The 13,267-nt window shown below is 53.6% G+C and overlaps 8 protein-coding genes across 8 annotated transcripts; 5 read left to right on the forward strand and 3 right to left on the reverse strand.

Moving 5' to 3' along the window:
* Nucleotides 1-226: 226 nt before the first annotated feature.
* On the forward strand, nucleotides 227-1,546 carry A1O7_07625 (uncharacterized protein; the record flags this gene model as incomplete). Its single annotated transcript, XM_007761622.1, has 2 exons — nucleotides 227-533; nucleotides 609-1,546. The coding sequence occupies 2 exons, from the start codon at nucleotides 227-229 to the stop codon at nucleotides 1,544-1,546; spliced, it is 1,245 nt and encodes a 414-aa protein (XP_007759812.1).
* Nucleotides 1,547-1,811: 265 nt separating this feature from the next.
* A1O7_07626 (homoserine dehydrogenase) lies at nucleotides 1,812-2,903 on the reverse strand (the record flags this gene model as incomplete). Its single annotated transcript, XM_007761623.1, has 1 exon — nucleotides 1,812-2,903. One exon carries the CDS (start codon nucleotides 2,901-2,903, stop codon nucleotides 1,812-1,814), a length of 1,092 nt encoding a protein of 363 aa, XP_007759813.1.
* An 882-nt stretch (nucleotides 2,904-3,785) lies between these two features.
* Nucleotides 3,786-4,469, reverse strand: A1O7_07627 (uncharacterized protein; the record flags this gene model as incomplete). The annotated part of the gene is made up of 1 exon (XM_007761624.1): nucleotides 3,786-4,469. The coding sequence occupies one exon, from the start codon at nucleotides 4,467-4,469 to the stop codon at nucleotides 3,786-3,788; it is 684 nt and encodes a 227-aa protein (XP_007759814.1).
* A 1,038-nt stretch (nucleotides 4,470-5,507) lies between these two features.
* Nucleotides 5,508-6,614, reverse strand: A1O7_07628 (uncharacterized protein; the record flags this gene model as incomplete). The annotated part of the gene is made up of 1 exon (XM_007761625.1): nucleotides 5,508-6,614. One exon carries the CDS (start codon nucleotides 6,612-6,614, stop codon nucleotides 5,508-5,510), a length of 1,107 nt encoding a protein of 368 aa, XP_007759815.1.
* A 788-nt stretch (nucleotides 6,615-7,402) lies between these two features.
* Nucleotides 7,403-8,047, forward strand: A1O7_07629 (uncharacterized protein; the record flags this gene model as incomplete). Its single annotated transcript, XM_007761626.1, has 1 exon — nucleotides 7,403-8,047. One exon carries the CDS (start codon nucleotides 7,403-7,405, stop codon nucleotides 8,045-8,047), a length of 645 nt encoding a protein of 214 aa, XP_007759816.1.
* A 323-nt stretch (nucleotides 8,048-8,370) lies between these two features.
* Nucleotides 8,371-9,324, forward strand: A1O7_07630 (uncharacterized protein; the record flags this gene model as incomplete). The annotated part of the gene is made up of 2 exons (XM_007761627.1): nucleotides 8,371-8,929; nucleotides 9,080-9,324. The coding sequence occupies 2 exons, from the start codon at nucleotides 8,371-8,373 to the stop codon at nucleotides 9,322-9,324; spliced, it is 804 nt and encodes a 267-aa protein (XP_007759817.1).
* Nucleotides 9,325-10,831: 1,507 nt separating this feature from the next.
* A1O7_07631 (uncharacterized protein) lies at nucleotides 10,832-11,642 on the forward strand (the record flags this gene model as incomplete). The annotated part of the gene is made up of 2 exons (XM_007761628.1): nucleotides 10,832-11,052; nucleotides 11,153-11,642. The coding sequence occupies 2 exons, from the start codon at nucleotides 10,832-10,834 to the stop codon at nucleotides 11,640-11,642; spliced, it is 711 nt and encodes a 236-aa protein (XP_007759818.1).
* Nucleotides 11,643-11,665: 23 nt separating this feature from the next.
* Nucleotides 11,666-12,142, forward strand: A1O7_07632 (uncharacterized protein; the record flags this gene model as incomplete). Its single annotated transcript, XM_007761629.1, has 1 exon — nucleotides 11,666-12,142. One exon carries the CDS (start codon nucleotides 11,666-11,668, stop codon nucleotides 12,140-12,142), a length of 477 nt encoding a protein of 158 aa, XP_007759819.1.
* Nucleotides 12,143-13,267: the final 1,125 nt, after the last annotated feature.

A 13,267-nucleotide genomic window follows, 5' to 3' on the forward strand; every position in this document is an offset into this window, starting at 1 on the left:
TGGCACTTCTGCGCCGTTTTGGGCTGTCAAAGGGCGGATAAAGTTGATGGGAACGTTTATGAGCGTCTATATTCCAAGGTGATAAGTGAGTGAGCAAAGGGAATCACGAGGTTCAAGTCCCAGTCACAAGACAGCGAGGGTCATCTGCAGTCCAGCAACTCTCACCCTCTCGCCGATAAGGGGAAGTCCTCGGTGACAGGGTTTCAGAAAACACAGACTGGCAACCATGAGCCGCTTCGATAGCCTCGAAAAGCCGTCCTTCACTTGGCACTGGAGATCACTGGACGACTTCAAGAAGACATCATGGTTTACACTCGGCAATTACTCGAACGTAATACTGCTGATTGTCTTCCTGCTCCTGGCGTTCAATCAGATCCGGCGGAAGCAAAATGAGGCCAAGAAGGCCGGCTTCGAGAAACGATACCTCAAGGCGCCCGAGTTTCCTGAGGTCGAAGAGCTACCAGATTTTGACTGGAGAACCACGGAACCACTCCAACTGCGGCCCTTCAAGCCCAAATACCACCTGACGATGGGTAAGTTATACTCTTTTCCCGGTGTCCCCTAGTAAGAAGGGGCTGACTCTACACGAGCCGAATCTGACGCCTCAGCACTCGAGAATCTGTCCCCCTCGGAACTCCTGCTCATGGACAAGAACTACGCCGACCGCATCGCGTACCGCCGCAAAATCATGGCCGAAGAGGGCGAGCACGTCGTCGCCGTAAACGAGGACTACCGCGTGCGTCCTGCCGTGGTCGAGCTCTACCAATACCTTATGGGGACGTATCTCCCCCTACGCTTTCCCAGCATGTTTAAACTCCACGAGGCCTTCTATGAGGCAGGCCAGACCTTCATGCTTGAAAACCTCGTCACCAAGGCACTGTTCCCGGCGAAAGCCTCACCATCCACTCCGACCGCCATGCTGCTAGAGACCCTCGGCCGCACAATCGACGAGGATTTCCTGTTCCTCCTCCCCGAAGAAGACGAAGACCCGTCCCCGGATAACAAGGACAAAGACTACGTGCCAGACGCGAAATACATTCTCGAAGCGTACGTGTGCTGCTGCCCCTCAGGCTTCGACCCGCGCGAGAAACTCGGCAAGAGACTTGCAAGCATCCACGAGCCCGTGCCGGGCTACCCCGCCAAAATTGAAGCCAGCATGGACCGCTTCTTCTCTCGCCTCGAAGTCGGAAAGTACGTCCGCCGGGCGAACTGGTCGATCACCACAAACAAGAATCTCTACTCGGCGGGCAAGGGCACGAACCATGCCCACGAAGGCGATGACGTGTCGGAGCTGGAGGAGATCGATACCGAGAATACGTTCCTGAGATGTGAGAGGCAGACATTGCACCGGCTGCCAAAGACAAAGGCACTGGTATTTGCGTTCAAGACGTATATGTACCCGATCAAGGATGTCAAGGACGAGGGCAAGGGAAGGGAACTAGCTGAGGCGATTGACGGGTTGAAGGAGGGCAGCGTCCCGCAAATGCATTTCTACAAGAGGGGCGTTGTGTGGGGCGAGGCTGTGAAGAGGTATCTGAGGAGCTGAACGGCTCACATTTGCAGCCCGCCAGGAGGACCTGGTCCTCGTCCAGCATAATGAGACTGACGTTCCGCAATAGTATTCGTGTCGATATTTTGGCACTTTCATGCATGACGATGAAATTTGGGGACATCCCCTGGCTTGCGTGATCGCGAACTTGCCGCCCATCAAGAGCAGCCGGAAAACCGGCACTGTAGCGTCACGCCTTCCAGTTCCTCAGAATGCTTTTGGATATCCAGGCTCGTCGCACGTAAGTTTTGTCTACCCCGGCCTACGTCAACCTCTCCACCACCTTGATAAGATCCGCCGTGACGCCCATGGCCGTGACCTCTCCACCAGCGCCAGCTCCCTGAATCACCAACGGATTCGACCCATACCGCTTGGTATAAAAGCAAATCAGATTATCACTCCCGCGCAGGCTCGCGATGGGCGTCCCCTTGTCCACCATCTCCAACCCGACCTTGACCTTGCCCGCGCCGACATCCACAGACCCTACATACCTTACGACTTTGCCTTCCCGCGCTGCATTATCCTTGTACGATTCCATCTCCGCGTCAAAGTTTGGTAGTTGCGCCATGAACTCGCCGCTCGACTTGGCGCTCTCCAACTCCTGGGGTATCAGGCTTTGCACGGGGAACGCGTCCGGGCCCTGGACTTGAAGGCCTGCCAGCCGCGCCAGGATCGTGAGCTTTCTGGCCACGTCCATCCCGTTCAGGTCATCTCGCGGGTCGGGCTCCGTGTAGCCGGCCTCTTTGGCCTGCGTGACGATCTCCGACCACTTGCCCTTGCCGGACCCGTCGGCCGGCGCGAACGAGTTGAACAGGAAGGACATGGTTCCCGAGAAGACGCCCTCGATGCGCGTCACCTGGTCCCCTGTCGCGACTAGATCCTTGAGCGTCGAGATGACGGGCAGGCCCGCCCCGACGCTGGATTCATGGTATACCAATGCCTTCTCTTGTGAGGAGTCCACCGCGGAGAAAATGTCGTTCCACAACTGTAGTGAGCCCGAGAAGGCCTTCTTGTTGGGCGTTACCACGCTGATGCCCTTGCGCAGGAACGCCGGGTACGCGTTTGCGACGTCTTGGCTGGAGGTGTTGTCGACGAGGATGACTTTGCCGGGCGCAGAGGAGAGGTATCCGACGAGTTCGTCGGGGATGGAGAGGAGTTTCGAGGACGAGGACTGCAGATCTGAGGCGTTGACGGGGGTATAGGATGAGTTGTACAGTTGTTTGGACGAACGGGAGACGAAGATCACGTTGGGCCGCAGGCGTGCTGGTAGGAAGGACAGTTGAGAGAGGAAACAGGTGCCGACACCGCCGACGCCGATGACGGCAAGGTGCAGTTTCGAGGAAGAGGAAGACATTACAGTGCAGCAGGCGTGTATGCGTCAGTTGAATGTCCTACTGAGTGTCTGGACCGAGAGCTTCACAAAAACCCCCAATTGAGAAATTCTGACCACTATTGTGAAAATGCGGGGTGGTGTCCAAAACTGCGGGGTCCTTGCAGCCTCGTCGGTGGTAGAGCCTCGCCGGCAAATGAACTGCCTCATAAGGGCAAATGCATTTGATGGTCTCTCAACACTTCATACCTATCCTCGGACTCCGGGCCTTTGCTTGCTGAGCCAGTCTCCTTGAGCATGGTATATCCACAAAAGCCTCATTCAAGTTTCCATCTTAGACTGATCTAGACTTTAGATCTGCGTGCATGATTGCTCCTTGCTCCAAACCTAGTCTATTGACCGTCGCTCGGAATGGCCCGGTTTCCAGCAGAACGAGAAATAGCACAAAGAATCTTCTCCCCTCTCAGGGAAGCACCTCAAGCATGCCCCGGGCAATAACCTCATCTGCCGGGCCAAGGTTTTTCGGAGATTGCGCATGTGCTTCTCTTGGCAATACAAGCATCCGCCTGGTACTTGACAATTATTAAACCAGCTGTCGTCATCTAGGCCGCCATCTTCATCAATATTACCCAGAAATGGTGCAGAAACTTTACGAAGGGAGACATAGGCGTCCCACCAGGACTCATCGTACCGACAGAGGCTGGCGACATCGATGCCCTCGCGGATGAACCAGGTGTGAATAGTCCCGAACTTTTCCCGGGCGACCTGGCAATTGTCGTCTGTCCCGAAGTCCTGCCCGATTGTCAGGAAAGCCTGCTTGAGTAAATCTTGGGTGTGTTGGATCCGGTTTTTGTCGAGAAGCTCTGCCTGCTAGTAAGCATTGACGGTAATCAGTGCCGCACTTTTTCAGGGTATGTACGCACCGTATAAGGAAAGACCATCATGACCTGACGCAAGCGGCAGCTTGTCAACCAAATATCTATGGCCACATGCCATCATGGTTCGCTTGGAAATCGCAATATAAGCTCTCGTCGCCAGCCAAAATAGATCACAAAGACCGAATGAGGCGGCAATGTGGACAAAATCCTCCACGCGCAGTCCTGGATATCGATCTGGGTAACCTTGAGCGGCGTCGAACTGGTCAGCAGCAAGGCGTTCAAACCAAGCCACATACTCACGCAGGACGTAGAGCAGCCAGGGTTTCAGTGGTTCGTGGCACTGTCGCATGTCCGCGAAGACGATGAGATTACACAGTCGCTCCGTGCCCATGGATTTAACGGATTCGTATTTGTAGTGGATGACATGGCAGAAGTCCAAGACTGTTTGCGGCTCTTCGTCGAGATCGATGACCTTCGTCGTGCCTTCGATGAACCCTGAACTCAGCATTGCCTTGAACGTCTTCGACGCTAGGCCCAGCACGAGCCCAGACGCTCTAATATCCAGAGCATTTTCCCCTGTCCCAACTCTCAATGTCACATCAGCTTCGGGGATGATCTCGACGGTTCGGCCATTTCTCTGCACCCGCTTTGCCTCGCTAGCTGCAACATCCATAGAGTCCGCTTTCCGCTTCTTGTTGTTCCCACCGGCCATGGTGTTAGTCCCCGACGTGTCGTCGGGAATGGTGACCAAACTTAGTGGGACAGGCGTGGCAATGAGCTGTCTGATGAGGCGGCGTCAGGAGAGGAGCTCAGGTCACTCGAGCACCGCCTTCACACGCTGGAGGGGCATTTTATATTGGTAGTGATGGAAGTGCGTCGAAACGGCAGGTTGATGCCCACCTAGAACGGAGTACGGAGTAAGGACATGGTGATAGTTCTTGTTTTGACCCCTGACGCACGGACCACTGATGGCGGCTGCTAACCCAAAAGGTCCCCATACCTCCTACCAGAAGGATATGTTGATACGGAGACCTGGAGCACTGGATACACAGTACAAGGCGTTATGCTGGCAATCTGCGCCATGTGCAAAGTAGTGCCGCCGAAACTCACCAGTATATGGACCCACTCACCTCAGTACTTAGTACCTATCAGTTGATGTGCCAGATGTCAGACCGCTCTGCACGTCACAGAACAAGCCCCAACGGCCATGCAAATACCTATGCAGCCTCATGCCTGCCTTGCTCATGAACCAGCCTTTTAGCATGTGGACGCATTGTCATGTTACGCGATCGCAACCAGCACCATGCCCTCCAACTGCATCGACTTCGTTCCATTGGCAGGATCCTCTCGGAGTCACTCCATACCATTTTCTACACTCATGGAGCCCCCTGTACGTCTTGTAGCAGAGGAACCACGACAATTTGGGGAACAGCAATCCCGTCTGAGCAGCGCGGAACATGGTTGGGTCAGGGTCCCCAGCAACAGGAGACCCCAAATATCATGCCAGGCGGAGCAGGCCTCAACTCTCAACGACCGAGGTAAGGGACGGCGAAAGTCTCTCCTCATCTCGTGTGCGCTACATGGGGAGCCATTTTTGAGCCATTCTGCAACCTTTGTGCTGCTGGCCATTCTCTCATCGAGTGAGATTCGACCCATAACAAACGGGATATTTGCAAGGATTTCAAGGGGAAATGTAGCCTCATAGAGCTCGGAAGCTCCCTGCCCTGTAGAAGCTTGCGGTCTTCGTAGGTCAAGTGCGATTCGGTACATCAAATCCAGGAAGGCCATGTTGTCCGCCGATGTCTTCCCAGAACCTGGCAAAGTCCACGCCCTTCTTCTCGAGCCGCCTCCTCAACTCTCTGATCGCTTCGGCCTGTCGTCCTTCGGTGAAGCCACCCGGCTGCGAGGTCTCGAATTGCACAATTTCGATCCATCGGAAAAAGACATCTTCAGCGCCAAGGCCGGCAAGGTTGCGTCGGAAATTCTCTACGGTGCTGTCCTCCTGTACATCTTGCGCTGTAGAATCGGGTGTTTCGTGAACTTTCCAGACCAGCCATTGCTTCTGGTAATAGACCAGAACCAGACTTTCCACGTCCTTGAGCTGAATGGTACCTTTCTCAACCAATCTGTGCGCATCTAGCATCGCCTTGAAGTCGAGATCCCAGTCCTTGTCTAGTAGCAGATATCCTGTCTTTGCTAGGTACGCCGGCCGCATGGCTGGATCGACCTTGATCTTGATGGTGAGTTCCTCGTCTACCTTCCATGTCTTGACCTGATCCGGGTTCTCTCCAACGAGCAACGGCGTATCCCACTTTCTCCCTCTTCGGACAATAATCTCTGTGTCTCGGAATCCCAGTCTTCTTCTCCACTGCAGTGGACTCGCGAATCTCGACAACTTGCTCCCCAAAACGAACCCCCTCGGCCAACTACCAATCAAGCCGAAGATGGCAAAATCGATCATCAACAGCATTGTCCGGGAGGCCACAGCGTTCACGAGTTCTCCGACGCTGGCAGCCGCCGTATCGACTTTGTATGCCGTGTCATATCCGAAAATTGTGATGATTTGCTCGAGGTACACTGGCGCGGCATAATATACCCGAACGCAGAGCCCAAGGACGATGAGTAGGTTTAGGAGGACAGGTACAACGAAGACTCGCTTCTTCAAGCTCGGTGGGGTATGGTCGAGGTGGACGAGGTAGATGTGATCCGTAGGGAGCGTGGAAAGGAACGGGCGTAGCGTCGCCGGAGCATATTGAAATGGTGAGGGGGGTCCGGATTGAGTACTGGTCAGGGACTTTGGAGCATTGGATGAGCTCGCTGCAGGCTTCGTGCCTCGCTTCCCAGCGGCACGAGCCATCTCACCCACGCTCAATGCAAAGATTGATGTGCCGTCAGTGGCCGGCAAGTGACTGCGTGCAGTCAGTTTTTTGCACGACTCATATATATCACGTGATCAGGCGTCTCCGGAGCAAGCATGACTCATTGTGAGTCAGACCTTTTGCAGCTTGGGCGTGACTTTCGGCCAGCACCAGCACGCTTCCTCATTTCCGCGAGATCGTGTGTTCGGAACGGATTATCACTTTTTACCATTCGGGCACCGTTTGCATGGCGAATGTATCGAGCATAGTCTGCTCCGGACAAGCTCAGCGCGAGGCTTGTTAAAAGCTTAGCCATACTGGGAGGGGCCTGAGGGGCGAACGTCTCGAGCTGAAGGGTTTGGCTGACACTGACCGGGGGCTGAGATCCAGGAATCACCCAATCCGGTGGCCAGCTTTGTCCTGTGCAATCTGGATCTGCTGCTATATCGAGCATGTTCTGCTTACGAGACCTCGTTTGGCCGGGTCGTCGTGTTGGTGGCCCGCGAAGCTTTGGTACAAGTGCTTATGCTCACCTTGTCTCTCCATGTGGCTAGCCATGGACGCTCATCGGTGGGCCTTTGGCCTAAAATACTGATCCTTCTGCAGTTTTCGTGTCAACCTCTGGGTATCTTCGCGAGGCGTTGGCGATGCTGAGCTTCGCTGCAACTTCCTGTTTCTTCTTGACTAGTTACCCTGTGTCGTTCTTTGTTTGATCCAAGCGACTGGTTTTCAATCGACCCGTGCGAACCAACACATCGTTCCATTTCTTCTCAGTGCAGCAGTGAAGATGGACTTCATTCCAGATCGCCTGCTTCGAGGCATTGCGGGGAACAAAAGAGTAGTGCCCAATGCAACGGGTCACCGCGCCCCAACAACCACATTGGTGCTGAACAACGCGAAGATCACGCATGCCTTAGGCAAGTTGGCTCAAGCAGGAGTTGCCGACGACGCCGCCAGTGGGATACTTAACCTGCCAACAACCACGAGCACGGTCCATGCGGAGAAGATCACACATGGAATCGAGAAATTGACAAATGCTGGTCTGGCTTCAGACAGCACTGCTCCGACCACAATATCCAGCAGCCACGGTCTTGCCACAAAGTACATTGTCGTTATCGCTGTCGTCAGCGCAGTCATTCTGCTCGTCCTTCTGGCTAGTGGTTGTTTATGCTGGAGGAGGTACAGGAGAAGAAGAGCGTACGATGTTGTCAGCAAGGGTATCGACAAGAAAGGAAAGACGCCTATGAGAGAGAAGGAGGACATGTTCAACGCCGACATGGGAGAATCGGAGAGCTTCAACGTCGACGGTCAGAGGCTTACAGAGCGCAATTTCGAGAGCGGCTATGACAAGGTAGACACCGAGTATGAGGGAACAGGTTATGGAGGAGTCGACAAGCACGGTGGCGACAAGAGAGCCAGGCTTGAGGCTTGAACCGCTGTATCGCAGTTGAAGCGTGCTGGAATCATTATCTGTGGTGATTGAATATGATAAGGATCGATTGTGAAAGCCCCCAGGATCGTGTTAAGTGGGAAAGACTACTGGGCTACAACGACTATGGCGGAGTCCAAGTTGGGTGTCTTTTCTCCTTATTTAAATATACCCTTCATTCACTTTGGATTCACCTCGTTCTCAACTTCTGCTGACTCCCCGCTCACCTCCCAGCAGATTTATTTCTCATCAGCTATTTTCTTAGCCTCACGTTCCTTTTCTTTGCTATTCACGTCGCCTGTTCTTTACCCGTCCAGTCGCCTGCGATGGCTTCCTCTTCTTTTACCAGCCACAGACTGAAACGCAAAGCCGATGAGATGGAGAGCGAATTTCAAAAGCAACCTCGATTTGTTGACATCTCTCCAGAAGGCAAAGTTTTGTTCAAGATTGGCAAGGGGGACGCTGCTCGCACTATCCGGGTCGCGGCCCCGCTGATTTGTCAAGTTGCACCGGTCTTCACCGAGTTGTTGTCCTCGGCATCTATTGAAGGGAGTGACAAGGTTAGTACAGTGGAGGACGGCAGCCCAGATGCTTATCTGGACTTCTTCAATATCGTCCACTACAAGCATTCGGAGATCGGCCACCTGACAGGACAGAGGCTCAGCCAGCTCGCAGAGCTCGCGAGCAGGCTGTGCTGTAGGGAAGTTTTCAAGGCTTTCATCGTCGATAGGCTCTATCCCGTTATCCAAGAGATCAGGAATGAATCCATTCATCCAACAATAACGAGGACTGTCCTAAACGCACTGGAGCAGTATGAGGTCACATTCGAGGAGCTGTTAGACATTGCTGCGTTCTGCAAGATGGACGAATTGTTCTGGAGGACTAGTAAGGTCGCCGTTGCACAAGCTCCTGGACAGCTCCGCCCACGATCTTCAAGCTTTTACCATTCTCAGTGTGAAAGGGTCTACAGTGAAGTCACAACCTCCTGCCACAAAGGCGTCCAATGAGCAAATTCAGCTAACTCAGACGACGCAGGCTATATCAATGTCGCACGGAAAAATGCCGTTGTAAACTTCCTCTCGGGCGTGTTCGATTACCTTCATGACGGCCACCTTACGACACCAGACAGCGAAGATGCTCATGGGACCCCCACTACTTATGGTATCCTCCATGACCTCTTCCGAAAGGAAGGGATCGTTGCCCACAGGATCTGGGAGTACGAGGGCACACTGGTGCAGGCCATGGCCCTTGTCCGCAGAGTCGCGTATTTAGAGGAATGAAGGCGCACTCCGAAGGATATGTCACCTGGCGGCGATGGTACTATCCTTAGTCTGCAAGAGTTCCGCTGGGAACACCTGACCAGAAATATCATGAGGGCCCTTTTACACCTCATCGAGACTCACTCTCATAAATTGCGCGGTCTTGCCCTGTCTGTTATCATCAACGAAGACTCCGTGTTATTGGGGGCCGATGACGATTTCTGGCGGGACGAGCCCGAGATATTGGATGCCAGATGAATCGTGCAGTGGAAGAACCAGAACACACCCATGGCGGCACGACTTACGTTTTCACCAATCTCTTGCCAATGCCCCTCCTTCAGCCATAAGCGACGACCACTCGCTACATGACTTCACGCAAGAAAATACGACTCGACAAACGAACGCAGACGGGATGGATGAGCTGCATCATCAGCATGAGCTGGACAAACGGGATTTAGAAACGCGGCATGAGCTGGAGGAACTGGACGGGCCACACGATCAGCATGAGCATCTGAGCTTTCAATGAGATTGGATAATACCCAAGAGTTCCTTCAGACCGTTCACCTCATACCAGCATTTGCCAAACGACGTGCTCGGTCATTGCGCCACTTGGAACAGTATGTAAATCGTGATAGGCCGGCAGGAAGTTGATTCACCTCGGTCCTCTCTCTTGCCCCCTTCCTTCCCTGCCTCCCCTTGCTACACATTTGTCACCTGACCTTCACAGCCAGTGTCAACCGAGTCCCCCTCTGTTACATGTTTGTATCTCTCCGACCTGGACTCGGCATGAGATAAATGACGCGTGTGGGCCGGGTTATCCACCATGCTAGTGAAGTTGCCGTAGCTGGGCTTTCGTGATTAACAATTTCTTCCATGCTAAGAAGTCAAGCCAACGCAATAATGATCGATGCGCTACAGGGCAAAAGAAATACGCGTCTCAAGGCCCGGAATCCTAGTACGTGCTCGACGATTCCTCAAACCCTGTACGAGGTGCGTCTCGCAATCCGATCCAAGGAAATGCATACCCCAGCGCCTGCCGACTGAGCGCCGTCAACAAAGCCTCGCGGGGCCATGACCACACCACATACTGTATGGGTAGCTTTGCTCCGGAGATTGATCCGTTGTCTCTTGCTGTGACAATGAAGTGAGGTGAGGGACGGAAAGACATGAGTCCCTTAAGCCCAAGATCTGGATCCGAGTGGGAATGCAGTTGAGCCCGAGGTGGGAGAAACAGCGAAGCGAACATGAGGTAGCCTTGCTTGTCGCTTAGATCACTTCACTGTCAACATACTAGTTAGGAACTGTGAAGTGCACGCTGCGCGTTCGCGTTCGCGACCGGACCTCTAAACCGAAAGACAGATTCACGTTCCTTTATTAAACCTATCGTCACTCTTCACTTGTCATTCATCAACCACTCATCTCCAGATTGGTTGACTGTCGATATGAACTAACATGTTCCGCGGAAATTGTCCTGCTTCTATTGCATGACAACACCATGGCAGCCAGTTGGGATACAACACTCGCGGCCATGCCGGAGAAGCGCAAGGCGGATGAGATCGACATGCCAGAAGCGCAGCCACAGAACAAGATTATTGAGGTGGTCCCCAACGCGGACGTGACGTTCAAAGTCGGCACTGGAAAAGATGCCGTCGAGGTCAAGGTGTCAGGAATGGTCATGGGTCTGGCGTCGCCGGTCCTGTCCAGGATGTTGTTCGGCCAATTCGTGGAGGCGCAGACGAAGACTGTCAGGTGAGTGCACTTTCACATGTAGCCTGCACTACTGTCGTAGTACAGACCCTGGCATTTTGACACTGTACCTCCAAATCCTTGAGCGCTGACGACAAAGCAGCCTGCCAGAAGAAGACCCCGAAGCCTTTCTGCAATTCTGCAACATCGTCCATCATCGACCAGTGAGACTCTACGACCTCACTAGCCGGCAACTGCTAGCATTGGCCGTGTTGAGCGATATGTGGCACAGTCTGGACGTGGTGGGTCCGTGGCTGGACCTGAGGACGCGCGCTGTTCGTGACTCTATGCACGGGCAGAGGGTCGTCAATGCCCAGACAATGATCGAGTATCAGTTGATCGTACCTGACCTAGGTCCCCTTCCACAGACAGAAAGGTTCTGTATCCGGGACCTGATCGAGATCTGCGCAATTCTTTCCCTTGCGAACGACTTTCGGGCCGCTACTAGGCATTACCTGGCTGTCTGTTCCCGCGACTCCACAATGGTCACCAGAAGCGGCATGACGATTCCAAGCGTGGTGAACCCCTATGGGGAAACCGTGTACGGCAAGTGCTTGACCGTTAGTAGTTTGCTTGATGAGGCCGATGGCTGACAATGACAGATGTATGCGCCAAGATGCAGACCCGTTACGTCAATGCTTTCTTGAAAGACGTGTTCAACTGCATCACTGAGGATATCGCGACTGGTTCCGGGTTGCTGTCCTGTCAAATCACGAAGCATGGCATGCTCCACCTCCTTCTGCGCAAGCATGGCATCGCCCCCGCGGACATGATCGAACCGCAGTCACTGAGTATGGTAATGCGCCGCCTTCGTGCCGCTGCCCAGGAGCTCGAAAACAACGACATCGGACAAACAAAGAACAGTTGTATCAAGGAGAAATCTGCTCGGCGGGCAAAAAGAGGCGAGCCATGCGACTACTGCTGGCATGACTTCACCATGGAGTTCACGGCTATCATCGGGAAACACAACTTTGCGTTGCCTGGGTTTTGCTTGCTTTGCTTCAGGGCCGGCAAGCCTCACTTCCTGGTCGAGCCTGGCGACCGTCACGAATGCAACAACGCAAATGCCTGGAACGACAGTACCGGGGCTTAGAGCTGAGTAGTCTCAAGTCAGAGCTGGTGCGGGGAGCAGATGGAAAACCGATGGTGGTACTGGTCGGATTGTTCTCGGCGGTGTCGGGTTGGATAAAGGCTTCCGCTGGCAATCATTGAGCGCAGAGCGGCAGAGGACAGTCAATCCAAGGGATGGGCGGACACTGGTGAAGGGATCTGCTTCGGCAGTGCTTGATGTCTCAACCGGAGTGCTGGGCTTGTAGGTGGCGTTCATGATCGCAGTATGAGCTGAGGTATTGGTCCATACGGTGGAAAAGCTCGAGGAAACGAGGTCAGCTTGTGCTGCTGGTGTCGACCTGGGCTGTATTTCAGAATCACGGTATCGAAGAAATGAGTCACATACCATAACGTCTCTTTGCTCACAACAACAACACAGGGACACCCAGCAATGATTTGGACACCGCGACTGACTTCCGATTATCTAGGTTCTGCCGTGAAGGAGATGATTTTTGGGGCAATTTCAGTTACCACACTGTAATCACTGTTAGTCGCTTGTCCTGCACTTGTCTCGGTCCATACGTAGTGATGACACGGGGAGCGGAATGGTTCCAAGATCGCTGTCGCTGGGAACCTGAGAGCAAGAGGCCGGAGTCTTAAAGCTCCTAGGAGAAGCTCCCACAATCCATCCTCCACTTCTGCCGGATCACCCACGGCCAAGCGACCAGATCAAGGTGAGGAAGGCCCCCAAATCCTATGTCCTATCGTCCCTGTAGATAAGTGTCAACGCCAGAAAGTGGCAGGGCCTTATCTCTGAGAGCTTTTGCAGGGTCATGTCAAGCGGAGCAGTGTGTCAATCGAAGCATTGAGAAAGGTGACACTTTCAACTCCTCGCTCTCATGATTCCAAGCTTTCGCTTCAGTTTTGTTTTCAGGACCGAGCAGACCCAGCAACGATCCTGCTCCACATGATCGACATCTCAGGTTCGGAGCAAGAAGTCATGAAGGGAACTGACTCCGCGGATCGAGATATCGCATTCTTTCCCTTGTGACCTTCATTAATCGGGGAGCCTTCCAGATGAAAGTCGGTGTTTAGCCCACATGGTCGCAATCTGCGCTAGCAATTTGACCCGTCCCTCGCGCTTACACTTACTTCACTTTCAACTTCT

Source organism: Cladophialophora yegresii (genome assembly GCF_000585515.1).
Source record: "Cladophialophora yegresii CBS 114405 chromosome Unknown aczIN-supercont1.5, whole genome shotgun sequence".
NCBI classification, from domain to species: Eukaryota; Fungi; Ascomycota; class Eurotiomycetes; order Chaetothyriales; family Herpotrichiellaceae; genus Cladophialophora; species Cladophialophora yegresii.